This window comes from Marmota flaviventris, chromosome 7 (assembly GCF_047511675.1).
Source record: "Marmota flaviventris isolate mMarFla1 chromosome 7, mMarFla1.hap1, whole genome shotgun sequence".
Classification (NCBI taxonomy): domain Eukaryota; kingdom Metazoa; phylum Chordata; class Mammalia; order Rodentia; family Sciuridae; genus Marmota; species Marmota flaviventris.
Genome location: NC_092504.1, coordinates 111,920,943 through 111,935,350, shown reverse-complemented (window position 1 = coordinate 111,935,350; position 14,408 = coordinate 111,920,943). Strand labels below are relative to the sequence as shown.

At 34.2% G+C, this 14,408-nt stretch overlaps 1 protein-coding gene across 3 annotated transcripts in view; it reads left to right on the top strand.

Moving 5' to 3' along the window:
- Positions 1 to 13,887, top strand: part of Rxfp1 (relaxin family peptide receptor 1) — a 62,315-nt gene extending 48,428 nt beyond the window's left edge. For 2 of the 3 annotated variants that reach the window (XM_071614854.1, XM_027926665.2), the window contains 6 exons: positions 3,658 to 3,729; positions 4,666 to 4,734; positions 7,876 to 8,105; positions 9,885 to 10,295; positions 11,108 to 11,326; positions 13,589 to 13,887. In XM_071614854.1, coding sequence (XP_071470955.1) covers positions 3,658 to 3,729; positions 4,666 to 4,734; positions 7,876 to 8,105; positions 9,885 to 10,295; positions 11,108 to 11,326; positions 13,589 to 13,887 — 1,300 coding nt within the window. The remainder of the gene's footprint in view (positions 1 to 3,657; positions 3,730 to 4,665; positions 4,735 to 7,875; positions 8,106 to 9,884; positions 10,296 to 11,107; positions 11,327 to 13,588) is intronic. The other variant, XM_034636595.2, reaches the window with a different exon arrangement.
- The last annotated feature ends 521 nt before the right edge of the window (positions 13,888 to 14,408 follow it).

The following is a 14,408-nucleotide window of genomic DNA, read 5'->3' as shown; positions in this document are numbered from 1 at the left end:
CTGTTCTTAAAGGAAAAACTTCTGGTATTTTCCCAACAAAATAAAGATATTGCATCCATCTATAACTTAGAAAAAATAAAATATATATAATATATAAATATTATTTATTAAAATATTTTTTATTTATATATGACAATGGAATGCATTACAATTCTTATTACACATATAGAACACAATCTTTCATATCTCTGGTTGTATACCCAGTATATTCACACTAATTTGTGTCTTCATACCTGTACTTCGGATAATAATGTCCATCACATTCCACCATCATTAATAACCCCATGCCCCCTCCCTTACCCTCCAACCCCTCTGCCCTATCTAGAGTTCATCTATTTCTCCCATGCTTCCCTGCCTATCTCACTATGAATCAGACTCCTTATATCAAAGAAAATATTCGGCATTTGTTTTTTGGGGGATTGGTTAACTTCATTTAGCATTATCTTCTCTAACTCCATCCATTTACCTGAAAATGCCACGATTTTATTCTCTTTTATTGCTGGGTAATATTTCATTATGTATATATGCCACATTTTTTTATCCATTCATCTACTGAAGGGCATCTAGGTTGGTTCCACAGTTAAGCTATTGTGAATTGTGCTGCTATAAAAATTGATGTGGCTCTGTCCCTGTAGTATGCTGTTTTTAAGTCCTTTGGGTATAAATATAAAATATTTTTTAGTTATAGATGTATGCAATATCTTTATTTTGTTTATTTTTATGTGGTGCTGAGGATCAACCTAGTGTCTCACATGTGCAAGCAAGCACTCTGCCACTAAGGCACAACCCCAGCCCATATTTTTTTTAAATATTTATTTTTTAGTTGTAGTCGGACACGATACCTTCATTTTTATTTATTTATTTTCATGTGGTCGAACCCAGGGCCTCGCACATACTAGGCAAGCGCTCTACTGCTGAGCCACAACCCCAGCCCGCTATCAAGTATATTATTTATGGAGTGTACCTATGGCCTTTATTATGTAAGGTAGTTTCTGTTTATTCCCAGTTTGCTGAGTCCACTTCCTTTTGTTATACATGACATTTGAGTAAATTTCTTAAAATTAGAACTTCTCTGAGAAACTCCCTTAATCAATGCTTTTTGTTTCAAAGTATTTTACAAAGAATCTTGATGGTGAGTGGGAGTGCAGCAGGAGGGGAAAACAGATTCTGATATGTCCTCCCTATGGACTCAGCTGTTCTTTCACTCTTATCTCTCTTTGTCCCTAGATATAGCCTAGTAGTAGCTACATGAAATGAAAAGCCTAGTTTTCATTTTATGCTTCACAAAGTGCAAATACAGTACGTCACTCTTTGACATAAAATTCATTGTAAAAGATACACAATGTGATTCTTTTAATTCAAATTTTGATTAAATGAAATTCTTTTTGTTTTATGTAAACCACATCAAATCCTAGGCAAAATATGAAGTAGGTGTGGCTCTCTCTGGGTGGCCCATCACTTCCCTGGCCAGGCCCTCTTGACAGCTCCACCTCTTCCCAAGTTGTATTAGCTCTTGCCATGGAGTACTTATTATCAGCCAGGCATTGTTCTAAGTGTTTATCTCCATCAATTCACTTAAATGTACAATCAACTATATGAGGCAAGTGTACTTCCTACACATTTTTAACTGATATATAAAAATTGTGCATATTTATCATGTACTACATGATGTTTTGAAATATGTGTACATTGTGGAACAGCTAAATTGAGTTCATTAACATATGTATTACCTTGTGTACTTATCACTTTGTGAGTATGTGTGGTGATAACATTCAAAATCTTTAGCATTTTTAATGATAACATTCAAAAACATTCAGCAATTTTTAGAACACAATACATCATTACTATCATCACCATGTTGTGCAACAGATCTTTTGCACTTGTTCTTTCTGTCTAACTGAAACTCTGTACCCTTTGGCAAATGCCTTCCCAATCCCTCCCTCCCCCTGCCTGCTCCTGCTTTCAGCCCCTGGGAAAACCAGTATTCTACTTTCTACTTCTGTGAGTTCAACTTTTTTGGATAAGTGAGATCATGTACCTGACTTTTTTCACTCAGAGTCATGTTCTCCAGGTTCATCCACATTGTTCCAAATGCTAGGATTTCCTTCTTTCTCAAGGAATTTAATTGCATATGTACACCATACTATTTTCTTTTTTAAAAAATTTATTCTAATTAGGTATATATGACAGCAGAATGCATTTCAATTCATTGTACACAAATGGAGCACAACTTTTCATTTCTCTGGTTGTACACGATGTAGAGTCCCACCATATGTGCAGTCATACATTACCTAGAGTAATGGTGTTCATCTCATTTTCACCATCTTTCCTGTCCCCATGCCCTGTCCCTCCCCTTTGCCCAATCAAATTTCCTCCATTCTTTCCATACCCCCACCATTATGAATCAGCATCCACTTATGCGAGAGAACATTCAGCCTTTGGTTTATGGAATTGGCTAGAGCATACCAAACATCCATCATCTGTTGATGGACATGTAGGTTGATTCTGTATCTTGGCTATTGTCAATAATGCTGTAATGAACGTGGGAGTGCAGTGTCTCTTCAACATACGTATTTCATTTCCTTAGGATATATAGCTAGGATCATATGACAGTTCTATTTTTAATTTTTTGAGGCATCTCCATACTAATTACCATATGATCATACTAATTTACATTCCCACCAACAGTGTAAAAAGATTCCCTTTTCTCCACATCCTCATCAGCCCTAATTTTACCATTTTTTTAAAGACACAATGAGCTATAATGTGAGGTTATAGATCTCATTGTGGTTTTAATTTGCATTTCTCGGATGATTAGTGATGTTAAGTATTTTTATGTATCTGTTGGCCGATTGTGTGTCTGTTCAGGCCCTTTGTCTGTTTTTAATTCAATTATTTGTTTTCTTGCTGTTGAGTTGTTTGAGTACCTTATACATTTTGAATATTAAACTCTCCCCATATTTGCAAATACCTTCTCCTGTTCTAGTGATTGTCTCTTCACTCTGTTGAATTTTACTTTGATTGTACAGAAGCTTTTTGGTTTAAATTGGTCTCATTTGTCTATGTTTGTTTTTATTGCCTATGTTTTGGGGATCATATCCAAAAAGACATTGCCCAGACCAATGGAGCTTCTCACTATGTTTTCTTCTAGTAGTTTTACAGTTTCAGGTGTTACATTTAAGCCTTTTATTCATTTTGAGTGGTGCTATACTTTTTATTTTCTTGGTGAATATTTAGTAATTTGAGGTCAATAGATATACATTCTTTACTCAGCCATTTTTAGAATGTTGCCTTTTTTTAATTTTTATTGTTGGTTGTTCAAAACATTACATAGTTCTTGATATATCATATTTCACACTTTGATTCAAGTGGGTTATGAACTCCCATTTTTACCCCGTATACAGATTGCAGAATCACATCCATTACACATCCATTGATTTACATATTGCCATACTAGTGTCTGTTGTGTTCTGCTGCCTTTCCTATCCTCTACTATTCCCCTCCCCTCCCCTCTTCTCTCTCTACCCCCTCTACTGTCATTCATTTCTCCCCCTTGTATTATTTTTCCCTTTCCCCTCACTTCCTCTTGTATGTAATTTTGTATAACCCTGAGGGTCTCCTTCCATTTCCATGAATGTTGCCTTTTTTAAAAAACAGGAATATTTCCTACAACCCGATCCAGGAAATTCAAGCAGATCAATTTGATTATCTAGTCAAACTCAAGTCTCTGTAAGTACACACATTGGGGATAGTTTTATGATAAAATCATTATTTCAGTACTGACAACGTATATGTTTTAGAAACTTTCTTATGAGCTTTATTTCGGGGATTTTAGTAAATCTCTATAAAAATATAAAGATGAGTGTTTGATGGGAACAAGCAGACAGGTATTACTTTTGTATTACATGTTAATTAAAGTAAAAACTAAATAATAAGGGGCTGGGGATGTAGCTCAATGGTATAGCACTTGCCTAGTACATGCTAGTCCCTGGGTTCAGTCCCTAGTACTGAAAAAAAATAAGTAATGATAACTCATTTTATATTTTTCTGTAAGTCACTAAGAACTTAAATTGTTTGCTTTGACTTTATGAAGGTATCTGTGCATATTGCTCTTTTAGTTCTGGGTGTTTGAGAATTTATTAAAGGCATCCTTACTCTAGGAGGGAATATTGTATATCATGTAAATCATAACTTGCACCAAACACACACACAAAAAGACAAAATTCTGTTAACATCTAAAAATTGCCTTAAAAATATCAACTTTAGTTCATTTAATTTGTGTTTTCTCAGTGAAATATTTTTTTAGAAAAAAATTGTTACCAAAAATTATTAGAAAATTTTCAGATGCTAAACTCTATGGCAATGTTTTCCAGAAAGTAGTGCTTGTTCACTTATTCTACAAGTATTTATTGAGTATTTAGAATGCAAAAAGCATTGTGCCATGACTTGTGAGGATCCAAAACACTCAAATAGGGGAAATATATGTTTTTGCATAACACAATCAAAAGGAGGAGCTGGGGAGGTGACTAGGGTAAGCTGATTATGAATATTTCATTTATATTGTGTTTACTAAAACATTTTATTAAGTTGTCCTTCAAAAAAAATTATTTTATTATATCATGTTTAACATATGTTTTTTGATTACTATTAATTTGGTATTTTTAGCAGCCTAGAAGGAATTGAAATTTCAAATATCCAACAAAGGATGTTTAGACCTCTTAATCTTTCTCACATGTAAGTTGATATTCTTGCTCTTCAACTTTATTTAACTCTTTAAGTTCGCACATGTATTGTGATAATATATCTGTACCCAATGCATTAAAATCTATTAATATGTTAGTTAATTTGCCAGCTATATACTGAACATTTGCATCCCCTCCACTCCAACAAAATTCATGTGTTGCTATCCTAACCCCAATGTGACAGTATTAAGAGGTAAGCCTTTGGGAGGTGATAAGGTTATTAAGGCAGGGGCTGGGGATATAGCTCAGTTGGTAGAGTGCTTGCCTTGCGTTCAATCCCCAGCACTGCCCCCCCCCCCCCAAAAAAAAAAAAAAAAAAAATATATATATATATATATATATATATATATATATATATATATCCCTAGGTTATTACAGCAAAGCCTTCATGAATAAGATTTGTGCTCCTAAAAAGGGCACTCCAGAGACCTCCCTTGCCCCTTCCATGATGTGAAACATAGCAAGAAGACAGCCATCTATGAACCAGGGAGCAGAACCTCACTAGACACAGAAACTGCTGGCACCTTGATCTTGAACTTCCCAGCCTCCAGAACTATGAGAAATTATTGTTTAAGCCACTCAATATATAGCATTTTTGTTACAGCAGCCTAAACAAACTCACATATATATAAACAATAATTAACTCTAAAAACTTTGACATTGGGTGGATGATTTTTAGTTTTCCACAGTCAAAAAGAATTTCATAGAAGACTTTGTAAGCATCAGCGAACATGAGTATAGGAGGAACCTACTCTTTCTTGTAAGAAGCTCTCAGCTCTGATAATATAGTCACAGATATTGACATTTGCCTAATGAGCTAAGAATTTGTACACATGGTATCAGAAGAAGTAGAAACATATATGTGTTTGTATATATACATATATAACAATATAAAATAATCATAAATAAATAATTACTGTAAAAGAAAGAAGGAAGGGAGGACTTCTCATTGAAAAGGGTCCCCAATGTCCAAGCATGATCAGAGCAAGCATACATGAAATGGAAACTTTGAAAATTTTTATTAAAATGGTGTGTTTGGTTGTGCCTTTGATTATATGCTTTAAAAGTATTTTTAATTGATTTCCATCTTATCGAAAGCATTAAAAAAATCTCCATAACATGGTAATTAATTTTCAGTAAGAAGTGTCTTATCAGTCACCACCAACTCTGTAATCTTGCTTATACTTTAAGTCTACACAGGGTACTGTTTTTGTTTTCCATGATTCTTCAGAGAGTGCTCTGTATTGATTGCACACAAAACAGTCTGCTAAATTAACCAAAACAGTTTATTAGGGAAAAAATAGTATAGCTCATGAAAGCTAAGAAGTAACTAAAAAAGCAAGCTTGAATTGGTTAGGAACCAAAGCCAAAAGAGTTAAACAGCAGTCTCCTCCAGGCACTGCTGATCTGTCTAAATATTGTCAGTATGACTCAAGTTCCAGGAAAAAGAGTCTAATTGATCTTGCTTGGGGATAAAGGAATGCCTCATTGAAGTTTCCATATGACTTCTCATAGGGAGAAGAAGTAATTCCCTCAAAGGAAATTAGTATACTATTACTAGATGGGTGACTTCAGGCTAAGCTCCCAAACTAGCAAACAAAGATCTACAATAACGTTATTGATTAAAAAAAAAAAAAACCTAGGCCTAAAATACATAAAGCAAAGGAAAAGGGCAGTCAACACTCCTTCTTCCCTCACATTCTGCTCTCATCGCCATCAAAGTTCAAGAGAAAAGTTCACAGGATGGAACTATCAGCAATCAAACTTGAGTGAGATGGGATAAATCGTAATCATCAAGTTTTTGTCTTTCATTACTATGGCTCTTGAAAGTGTATTTAGAATGCAAAAAGCATTGGGGTTAGGATAGCAACACATGAATTTTGTTGGAGTGAGGGGGATGCAAATGTTCAGTATATAGCTGGCAAATTAGTTGAACATATTAATAGATTTAAAGTGTAAAGATACTTTCTATGTTTTGCCAGCACACATGGCTTTAGAGCCAAATAGATCTAATTTGAATTCCAATTTCTACAATTACTAGAAAATTTCTTAGGAAATAATTTGCCTCTGTTGAAGATTCATCTCCTTTCATGGGAATACCGACACCTATATGTGGAGTTTGTTTGAGAATGCATTCCTGTTGCCTAAAAAATGCTCAATAAATGGTGTTGGGGTTGTTAGCAACACCGTAGTACTTATTAATTATCCAGGTGATGTCCTTTTTTTCAATTTCTTTTTTTAGTTGTCAGTGGACCTTTATTTTATTTATTTATATGTGGTGCTCAGGATTGAACCCAGTGCCTCACACATGCTAGGCAAGCTCTCTACCACTGAGCCACAACCCCAGCCCCAGGTGATGTCTTTATCAAGAAGCGAGTTCTCTACTGATGAAAGCATTTACTCAACAAATAGTCATTGAACCCTTAATTTTGTTCCAGTGTGAAAGATAAGCATGTCACCAGGTATTACAGATACCATAATAACTTCTACAACAGAAAAGTCATGGAAGCCTGGAGCAAACCTGTGATCCAGTGACTTGGGAGGCTGAAGCAGGAGGATTCCAAGTTCGAGGCCAGCCTCAGCAACTTAGACCCTAAGCAACTTAGTGAGACCCTGTCTTGAAATAAAAATATAAATAGAGCTGGGGATATAGCTCAGTGGAGAAGTGCACCTGAGTTCAGTGCACAGTACAGAAAGAAGAAAGGAAGGAAGGACATAGATGCACAAAAGAGAAAGTGCTTAATTTTTTCGCCTGTGGGCTAAAAAGCAAGATCAATGCAATAGAGTAAGCAATGGAGCTGTCAAACAGTGCATTTATAGAATGAATGCTGATAGTTTCTTTGGCTAAATTAATTTGCTCACAAGCTAACACTTCATTTATATTCTAAGACATGTTTAACACTTGTATATTCATCATGTCTTTTTTGCTACTCTCACTCACATATTCTTTGACAGTGAAATCAAGTTAAAGAGTATTAAATTTAAAACTTCAGGATCTCTAGTGCTTTGCGTTCCTCTGAACCTCATATTAAGATATCTTCCATCAACTGAGAAAATGCTGAAAATAAATATTAGTGTATGGTGACACTGAATTAAATCTAAAATCTTATTTTGTCTTGCCTTTGTATACCAGATATTTTAAGAAATTCCAATATTGTGGATATGCACCCCATGTTCGCAGCTGTAAACCAAACACTGATGGAATCTCATCCCTTGAGAATCTTTTGGCAAGCATCATTCAGAGAGTGTTTGTCTGGGTTGTATCTGTGGTTACTTGCTTTGGAAATATTTTTGTCATTTGTATGCGACCTTATATCAGATCTGAGAACAAGCTGCATGCCATATCAATCATTTCTCTGTGCTGTGAGTATATCCTGGTTAAAGAGAAACTATAGTTTTGAAATAAACAAAAGCATTTCTATTAGGAAAAAAGTTCTACTGGTGATATAATTGTGGAATTTTAAAATTTTTCTTCTTATTGTTTATGTGTCATTTTCACATTTTCTACAACAAAAATAGAATTACTTTAGTGATAAGAAAGTTTTAGGTTTTAAAGTAAAAATATTCAGTCACCTTACATAGATTAATGAAGCTTTCATTCACTAGTTTTCTCTCATATAGTGATTCTGAAGGGATATTTTGTTAAAGCATTTAAAATCTTCTACTACAAGTGAAATTGTAGCCTTCTATGGTCACATTTTTACACCCACAGTGATGCTTACATTTTTGTTTGCATGTCTAGTTCGTAGACAGTGACTTAGCAGCTAGTTATTTTTCTGGTCTCTGAGCTACTAGAAGCTTTTCCATTTATAACTTGAAATATGTAAATAAAAATGCTTTCAGATAAGTACTAACTTTTTAAATGTTTTTGAAATATGATTACAAGATATTTTGTTAATGAGGATTACAAAGAAAAACAAGCAAGAAACCTGTCCTCGGGATGTTTACAGTTTGGGTCACATAGTATAGAATCTATTTAGGATCCCTTAAGCAAGTAAAATGTCAAGATGTTCATTGTTTTATGTGTTCTGTCATATGAACTACCCCCAAGCTTATTCAAAGTCTAATGGCTAATTGCTTTTTTCCTTACAAACTATGTAAGAAGCAGAAGTCCAAATGTTTACCACTTTGTACTCTTTTACAAAAGTTTGAGTTAAGTTCAATTTTCCTAATGAAGGCTACAGTCTAACTTCAGTGTTAAAGAATTAGGGCGAGCCTTGTGATTTATATAATGATGTGATTTTAGGGACTTAGTGCAGAATGTTTGCACAGTCAAAATATTTCAAGCACTTTCTATTTGCTTAAAAAGCAAAAATGCCAAGTAGTATACACACTGAGAGCTGATTTAGGGAATGAGAGAACCTAAAAGTAGACAAAGAACGTTGTAAAATGGGAAGAGAGGACAGTTTTGCTTAGGACAGCTCTAGTAAGTAATTTAAGCCTCCTAAATTGGACCGACTGTGAAAACCTTTGTAATTATTTGTATCTTCTAAATTGATAGACTTCAAAATTCATAGTCATTACTCCATCACAGAAACTCCTGAATTACTTTCTTTGGGTTTTTGGATAATATCCTCAGCTTGTTGAGCAAGGAGAATTTCAATGGAAAATCTGAAACATTCAACAAAATTGGACTTTATTCATTTATTCTACACTTTCAGGTGATGGGTCTATAATGCAGAACAAAATAGACAAGTTCTTGCTGTTATTGATTTGTGTTTTAAAGGAAAATGGAGAAATGCTTTGATAATTAACAGTAGATGGTTCTAAGAGTGGTTACCAAAGACAGTTGATGAATCGGTCCTCATCAGTAAATGAATTTTGGTTTTGGTGGGGCTGGAAATGAACCCAGGGCCTCCCTCATGCTAAGCATGCACTCTGCCACTAAGCTACACCCCCATCTGGTGAAATATTAGGAGAGGAAAATTACCTCCCCCTAAAACAGAAAAAAATGGTTTATTTTTTCCAATATTAAAAATATTATTACTGGGATGGGTTTGTGACTCAGTGCTAGAGGGTGTGCCTAGCATGCCTGAGGCCCTGGGTTCCACTCCAACGTTACACACAAAAAATTCTTGCTTCTTGATGAATTCATTATGCCTATTATTTCTCTAAATTTATGAAACTTTCTGATCCCTCTAGGTGCTGACTGCCTAATGGGAATCTATTTATTTGTGATCGGAGCATTTGATCTCAAGTTTCGAGGAGAATACAATAAGCATGCTCAGCTGTGGAGAGAAAGTATTCACTGTCAGCTTACCGGATCTCTGGCCATTCTGTCCACAGAAGTATCCGTTTTACTCTTAACATTTCTGACATTGGAAAAGTACATCTGCATTGTGTATCCTTTTAGATGTTTAGGACCTCGAAAATGCAGAACAGTAACAGTTCTGATTCTCATTTGGATGATTGGGTTCATAGTGGCTCTCATTCCACTAAGCAATAAGGATTTTTTCAAAAACTACTATGGCACCAATGGAGTTTGTTTCCCTCTTCATTCAGAAGACACAGAAAATATTGGAGCCCAGATTTATTCAGTGACAATTTTTCTTGGTAAGAAACTTTATTTTATATGTCCCTTTATTAAATTTTGAGATAATTCACAATAAGAAATTCATTGTGCCTTCTAATGTTTCCAAATTTTTATTTCAAATCTTCTCATTCGTTTTTCTTAGTGAGAATTTAAATTCTATCAGAATCCCCAATAGGTATTCTTTTTTCCTCCAAATCGCTTTTTTATCATATAACTGACAATCTGATGCACTCAGTAAAAGGAACTAAACACTAGAGTTTCATGTACTCACCCTAATATCACTAAGCAAAATATTTTAGCTCTTTGACACATATATTTACAATATGAACATAATGGTATTTATTATCTTTTCAAATTCAGGATTGTAGCCACACAATCTTGGCCTAAGATTATACATACAACTGTCCTAAACTAGCAATATAAAAATATTCTTGAGTGTAGCACAGTGTAATTGAATTATGAAAAAAATGACTAATACAGAAAGTTAAAAGCCCAGGCCCAAGATATTTATTAAATTACCAGAATTTTACCTTAATATGCCATTTTAAAAATTAAACATCTTATCATTCTTTATTATTTCAATAATACTTCAACTTAAAAAAAAATTCATGATGGGCTGGAGATGTAGCTCATCAACAAAGTGCTTGATCCTGGGTTTCATACCCAGAGCTGCAAGGAAACTCAAGATTTAGGGGCACCTTAGTAATTCTGTATGGAAAAAAAAAAAGCATAGCCTTTGAATCTTCAGTAATAACACCTAAGGTCATGTTTTATTTGCTTGTTTTGAAAAAATGTGCATATACATTATTACTATTCTTTGTTTTCTAAACAGGTATTAACTTGGTGGCATTTATAATTATAGTTTTTTCCTATGGAAGAATGTTTTATAGTGTTCATCAAAGCACTGTAACAGCAACTGAATTACGGAATCAAGTTAAAAAAGAGATGATTCTTGCCAAGCGTTTTTTCTTTATTGTATTTACTGATGCATTATGCTGGATACCCATTTTTATACTGAAATTTCTTTCACTTCTTCAGATAGAAATACCAGGTACAAAGTTTTTTTTTTCTTTCTGTAAAGAAATAATAAATCTGTGCAGTGTTCTTCTGAGAAAGGCAATTAAAATTCCTAACACTAACTAGTTTCAAGAATTACGAGTGAAGGTTTTATGTACTTACACTCCGCTCATCACTAAAATGTTTCCTGAGAGGAAGCTGTTCCATTCTTTCCATAAAAGTCTAATGATACAATTACTAGGGGGAAAAGCCTGAAACAGCAGCTCAGGAGGCTAAGGGAGTTGCATCACAAGTTTAAAGCCAGCCTCAGCAATTTAGCAAGGCCCTAAGCAATTTAGTAAGACTCTGTCTCAAAATAAAAAATAAAAATGGGCTGGGGGTGTGGTCCAGTGGTTAAACACCTCTGAGTTCAATCCCCAGTTTCAATAAAATTACTGTGGGGGCAACAAAGGGACAATAACCAATATCCATGACATGCAGGTTTGAGATCAATCGCATGCCCAACAAGGAAAACAGAAATAGCAAAACAGTTATCAAATAATTACCTCATTTTTTTTCAGAATGTAAGAAATTTTTCATCCTGTAATATATGTAATTTAGAGAACATTACCCTAGAGTGTGAGGAATAATAGAAGAAAACACTGTTATCATTTTAAAACAATGTATATCACATCCATTAGGGTGGTTATTATTTTCAAACACACAGAAAATTACAAGTGTTAGCAAGGATGTGGAGAAAGTGGAACACTTGTGCATTGTTGACAGGAACTTATGGTGCGACAGAGATGGAAAACAGTATGTAGTGATTCTACCAAAAATTAAACATAGATATATCATATAGTCCAGAGATTCCACTTCTGGAAAAATACCCAAAATAATATAAAGCAGGGACCCAAATAGATATTTGTATGTCTACATTCATAGCAGCATTATTGACAAAAGTCAAAAAAAGAAGCAATACCAGTGTCCATACATAGATAAATGGATAAACAAGATGTAATATATATACACAACAGATTATTCTACAGCATTACAAAGGAAGGATATTCTGACGCAGGCTACAATATGGATGAACCTTGAAGACCTTATGGAAAATGAAATAAGCCAAACACAAAAGGACAAATACTTTATCATCCCTCTTACATGAATAAATGCATAGAACCTAGAATGGTTGTTGCCTGGGTTTGGGGATGTGGAATGGAAAGTCATTGCTGAACAGGGGAAGTTTCCACATGGGAAGTTGAAAAAGTTCTGGAAATGGATTGTGGTGATTATTGTACAACAACATGAACATCTTTCATGCTACTGAACTGTATATTTAAAAGGGTTTAAAGGGTAAATTTCATTATGCATATTTAACCATAATAAAAAAGCCTTGTTAATGGTAACATATGCCATATATATTCATGTTTTTTAAATGTATTTTATATACTAAATTATAAAATTGAAATTTTATATATATGCATAGAGATATGCACATAAAATTTTAATTTTGTTTATCTTATAATATTTATGAACCAAAAAAAGACAACATCAATTAAATTATAATAAACATCTGAGGGCTAGGCATGTACGTCAGTGGCAGAGCACTTGCCTAGTATATGCAAGGCCCTAGGTTCAATCCCCAGTACCACAAAATAGTTTTAAGAAAATGAGTATTTGGTAGTTGCATTTATGCTAAGGTGATTTATTTTTTCTAGCACTAGGGATCAAACCCAGAGCCTATGCATGCTGTGCAAGCAGTCTACCTCTGAGCTACATCCCCAGCTGCTAAGATGACTTTTACAATGAATTTATCCAGAGATGTTTTTACTGGAATGAATATTTGGTCAAAAGCCTAAACATTCATATCTATTTTTTAAATCAAATAATCAAAAGAAATCTATTAAAGAGAAGTCTACATATTCTGAGGAATACTGTATGTGCCACCTAGTAATTAAAACATTTGAAAAGGTATAATTTAAATACTGAAGGCTGGTGCTTCCTAAAATGAAATCATACTACTATGTCATGACTTTGTGGCAAATTTTCCTACCTACTGGAGTACTTCTGTTGATCTACCTGGGAAAAGCTACTTAGCAAGTAAAACTGTTTCTTTGAGTCACCAGCACCCCCATCAAATATTGGTGTTCAAGAAATATACCTGAAAACAATATACACTTGATAATTAATTATGTGTCATCAAAGGAAAAAAATAAGACTCAAAAGGGGTTGAGGGTAGAAGATACTGGAAAGGGGGTTTCTACACCTTGTAAACATATATACACACTCAGTCTATTTAATTTCTCTCTTCCAGATACCATAAATTCTTGGGTTGTGATTTTTATTCTGCCTATCAACAGTGCTTTGAACCCAATTCTTTATACTCTGACCACAAGACCATTCAAAGAAATGATCCATCAGTTTTGGTATAACTACAGACAAAGAAGGTCTCTCAAGAGCAAAGGAAGTCAGAAAACATACACTTCCTCATTCTGGGTGGAAATGTGGCCACTGCGGGAGATACCACCTGAGTCAAAGAAGCCTGCTGCTTTCACAGACCCCTGTGAAATGTCACTAATTTCTCAATCAACTCGACTCAATTCCTTTTCATAACTAACCCTGAAACCCATTTCTTCACAGAGAATACTGTAGAATGCTTCAGGAGGCATTTCATAGTATTAAACAAATACCAAAAAATTAATAATTTATAATAATGTCTAAGACAAATCAGTATACAAGGACACAAGGAAAAATAAAGAAGTTAATGCTCATACAAAGGAAAGTAATTATATTGGTAATGCATATATATTAGATATACATTTTGCACAGAAAATTAAGAGATATATACTCAGAGAAATTAATTCTTCTAAAATGCATTTATTCAGTACCCACAGTGCACATTGCATTGCAGTTAATTGCCAGAAGTAGACAGTACAGAATCTCTTCAATCTGTAAATTGTGTTTAACTACAAAGGCCACACAAAGCCCGTCAGCCGTTCCTAGTTTAGAGCTTCATCTGTCATGCATAAGCAAACTTAAGAATCATAGACATTTTTAAGTAAAGATTTAAGGTTTTGGAATACTCAATATAACAGCATCAAAGAAAATGTTTAATTGTTTCCAAAATATTAGTA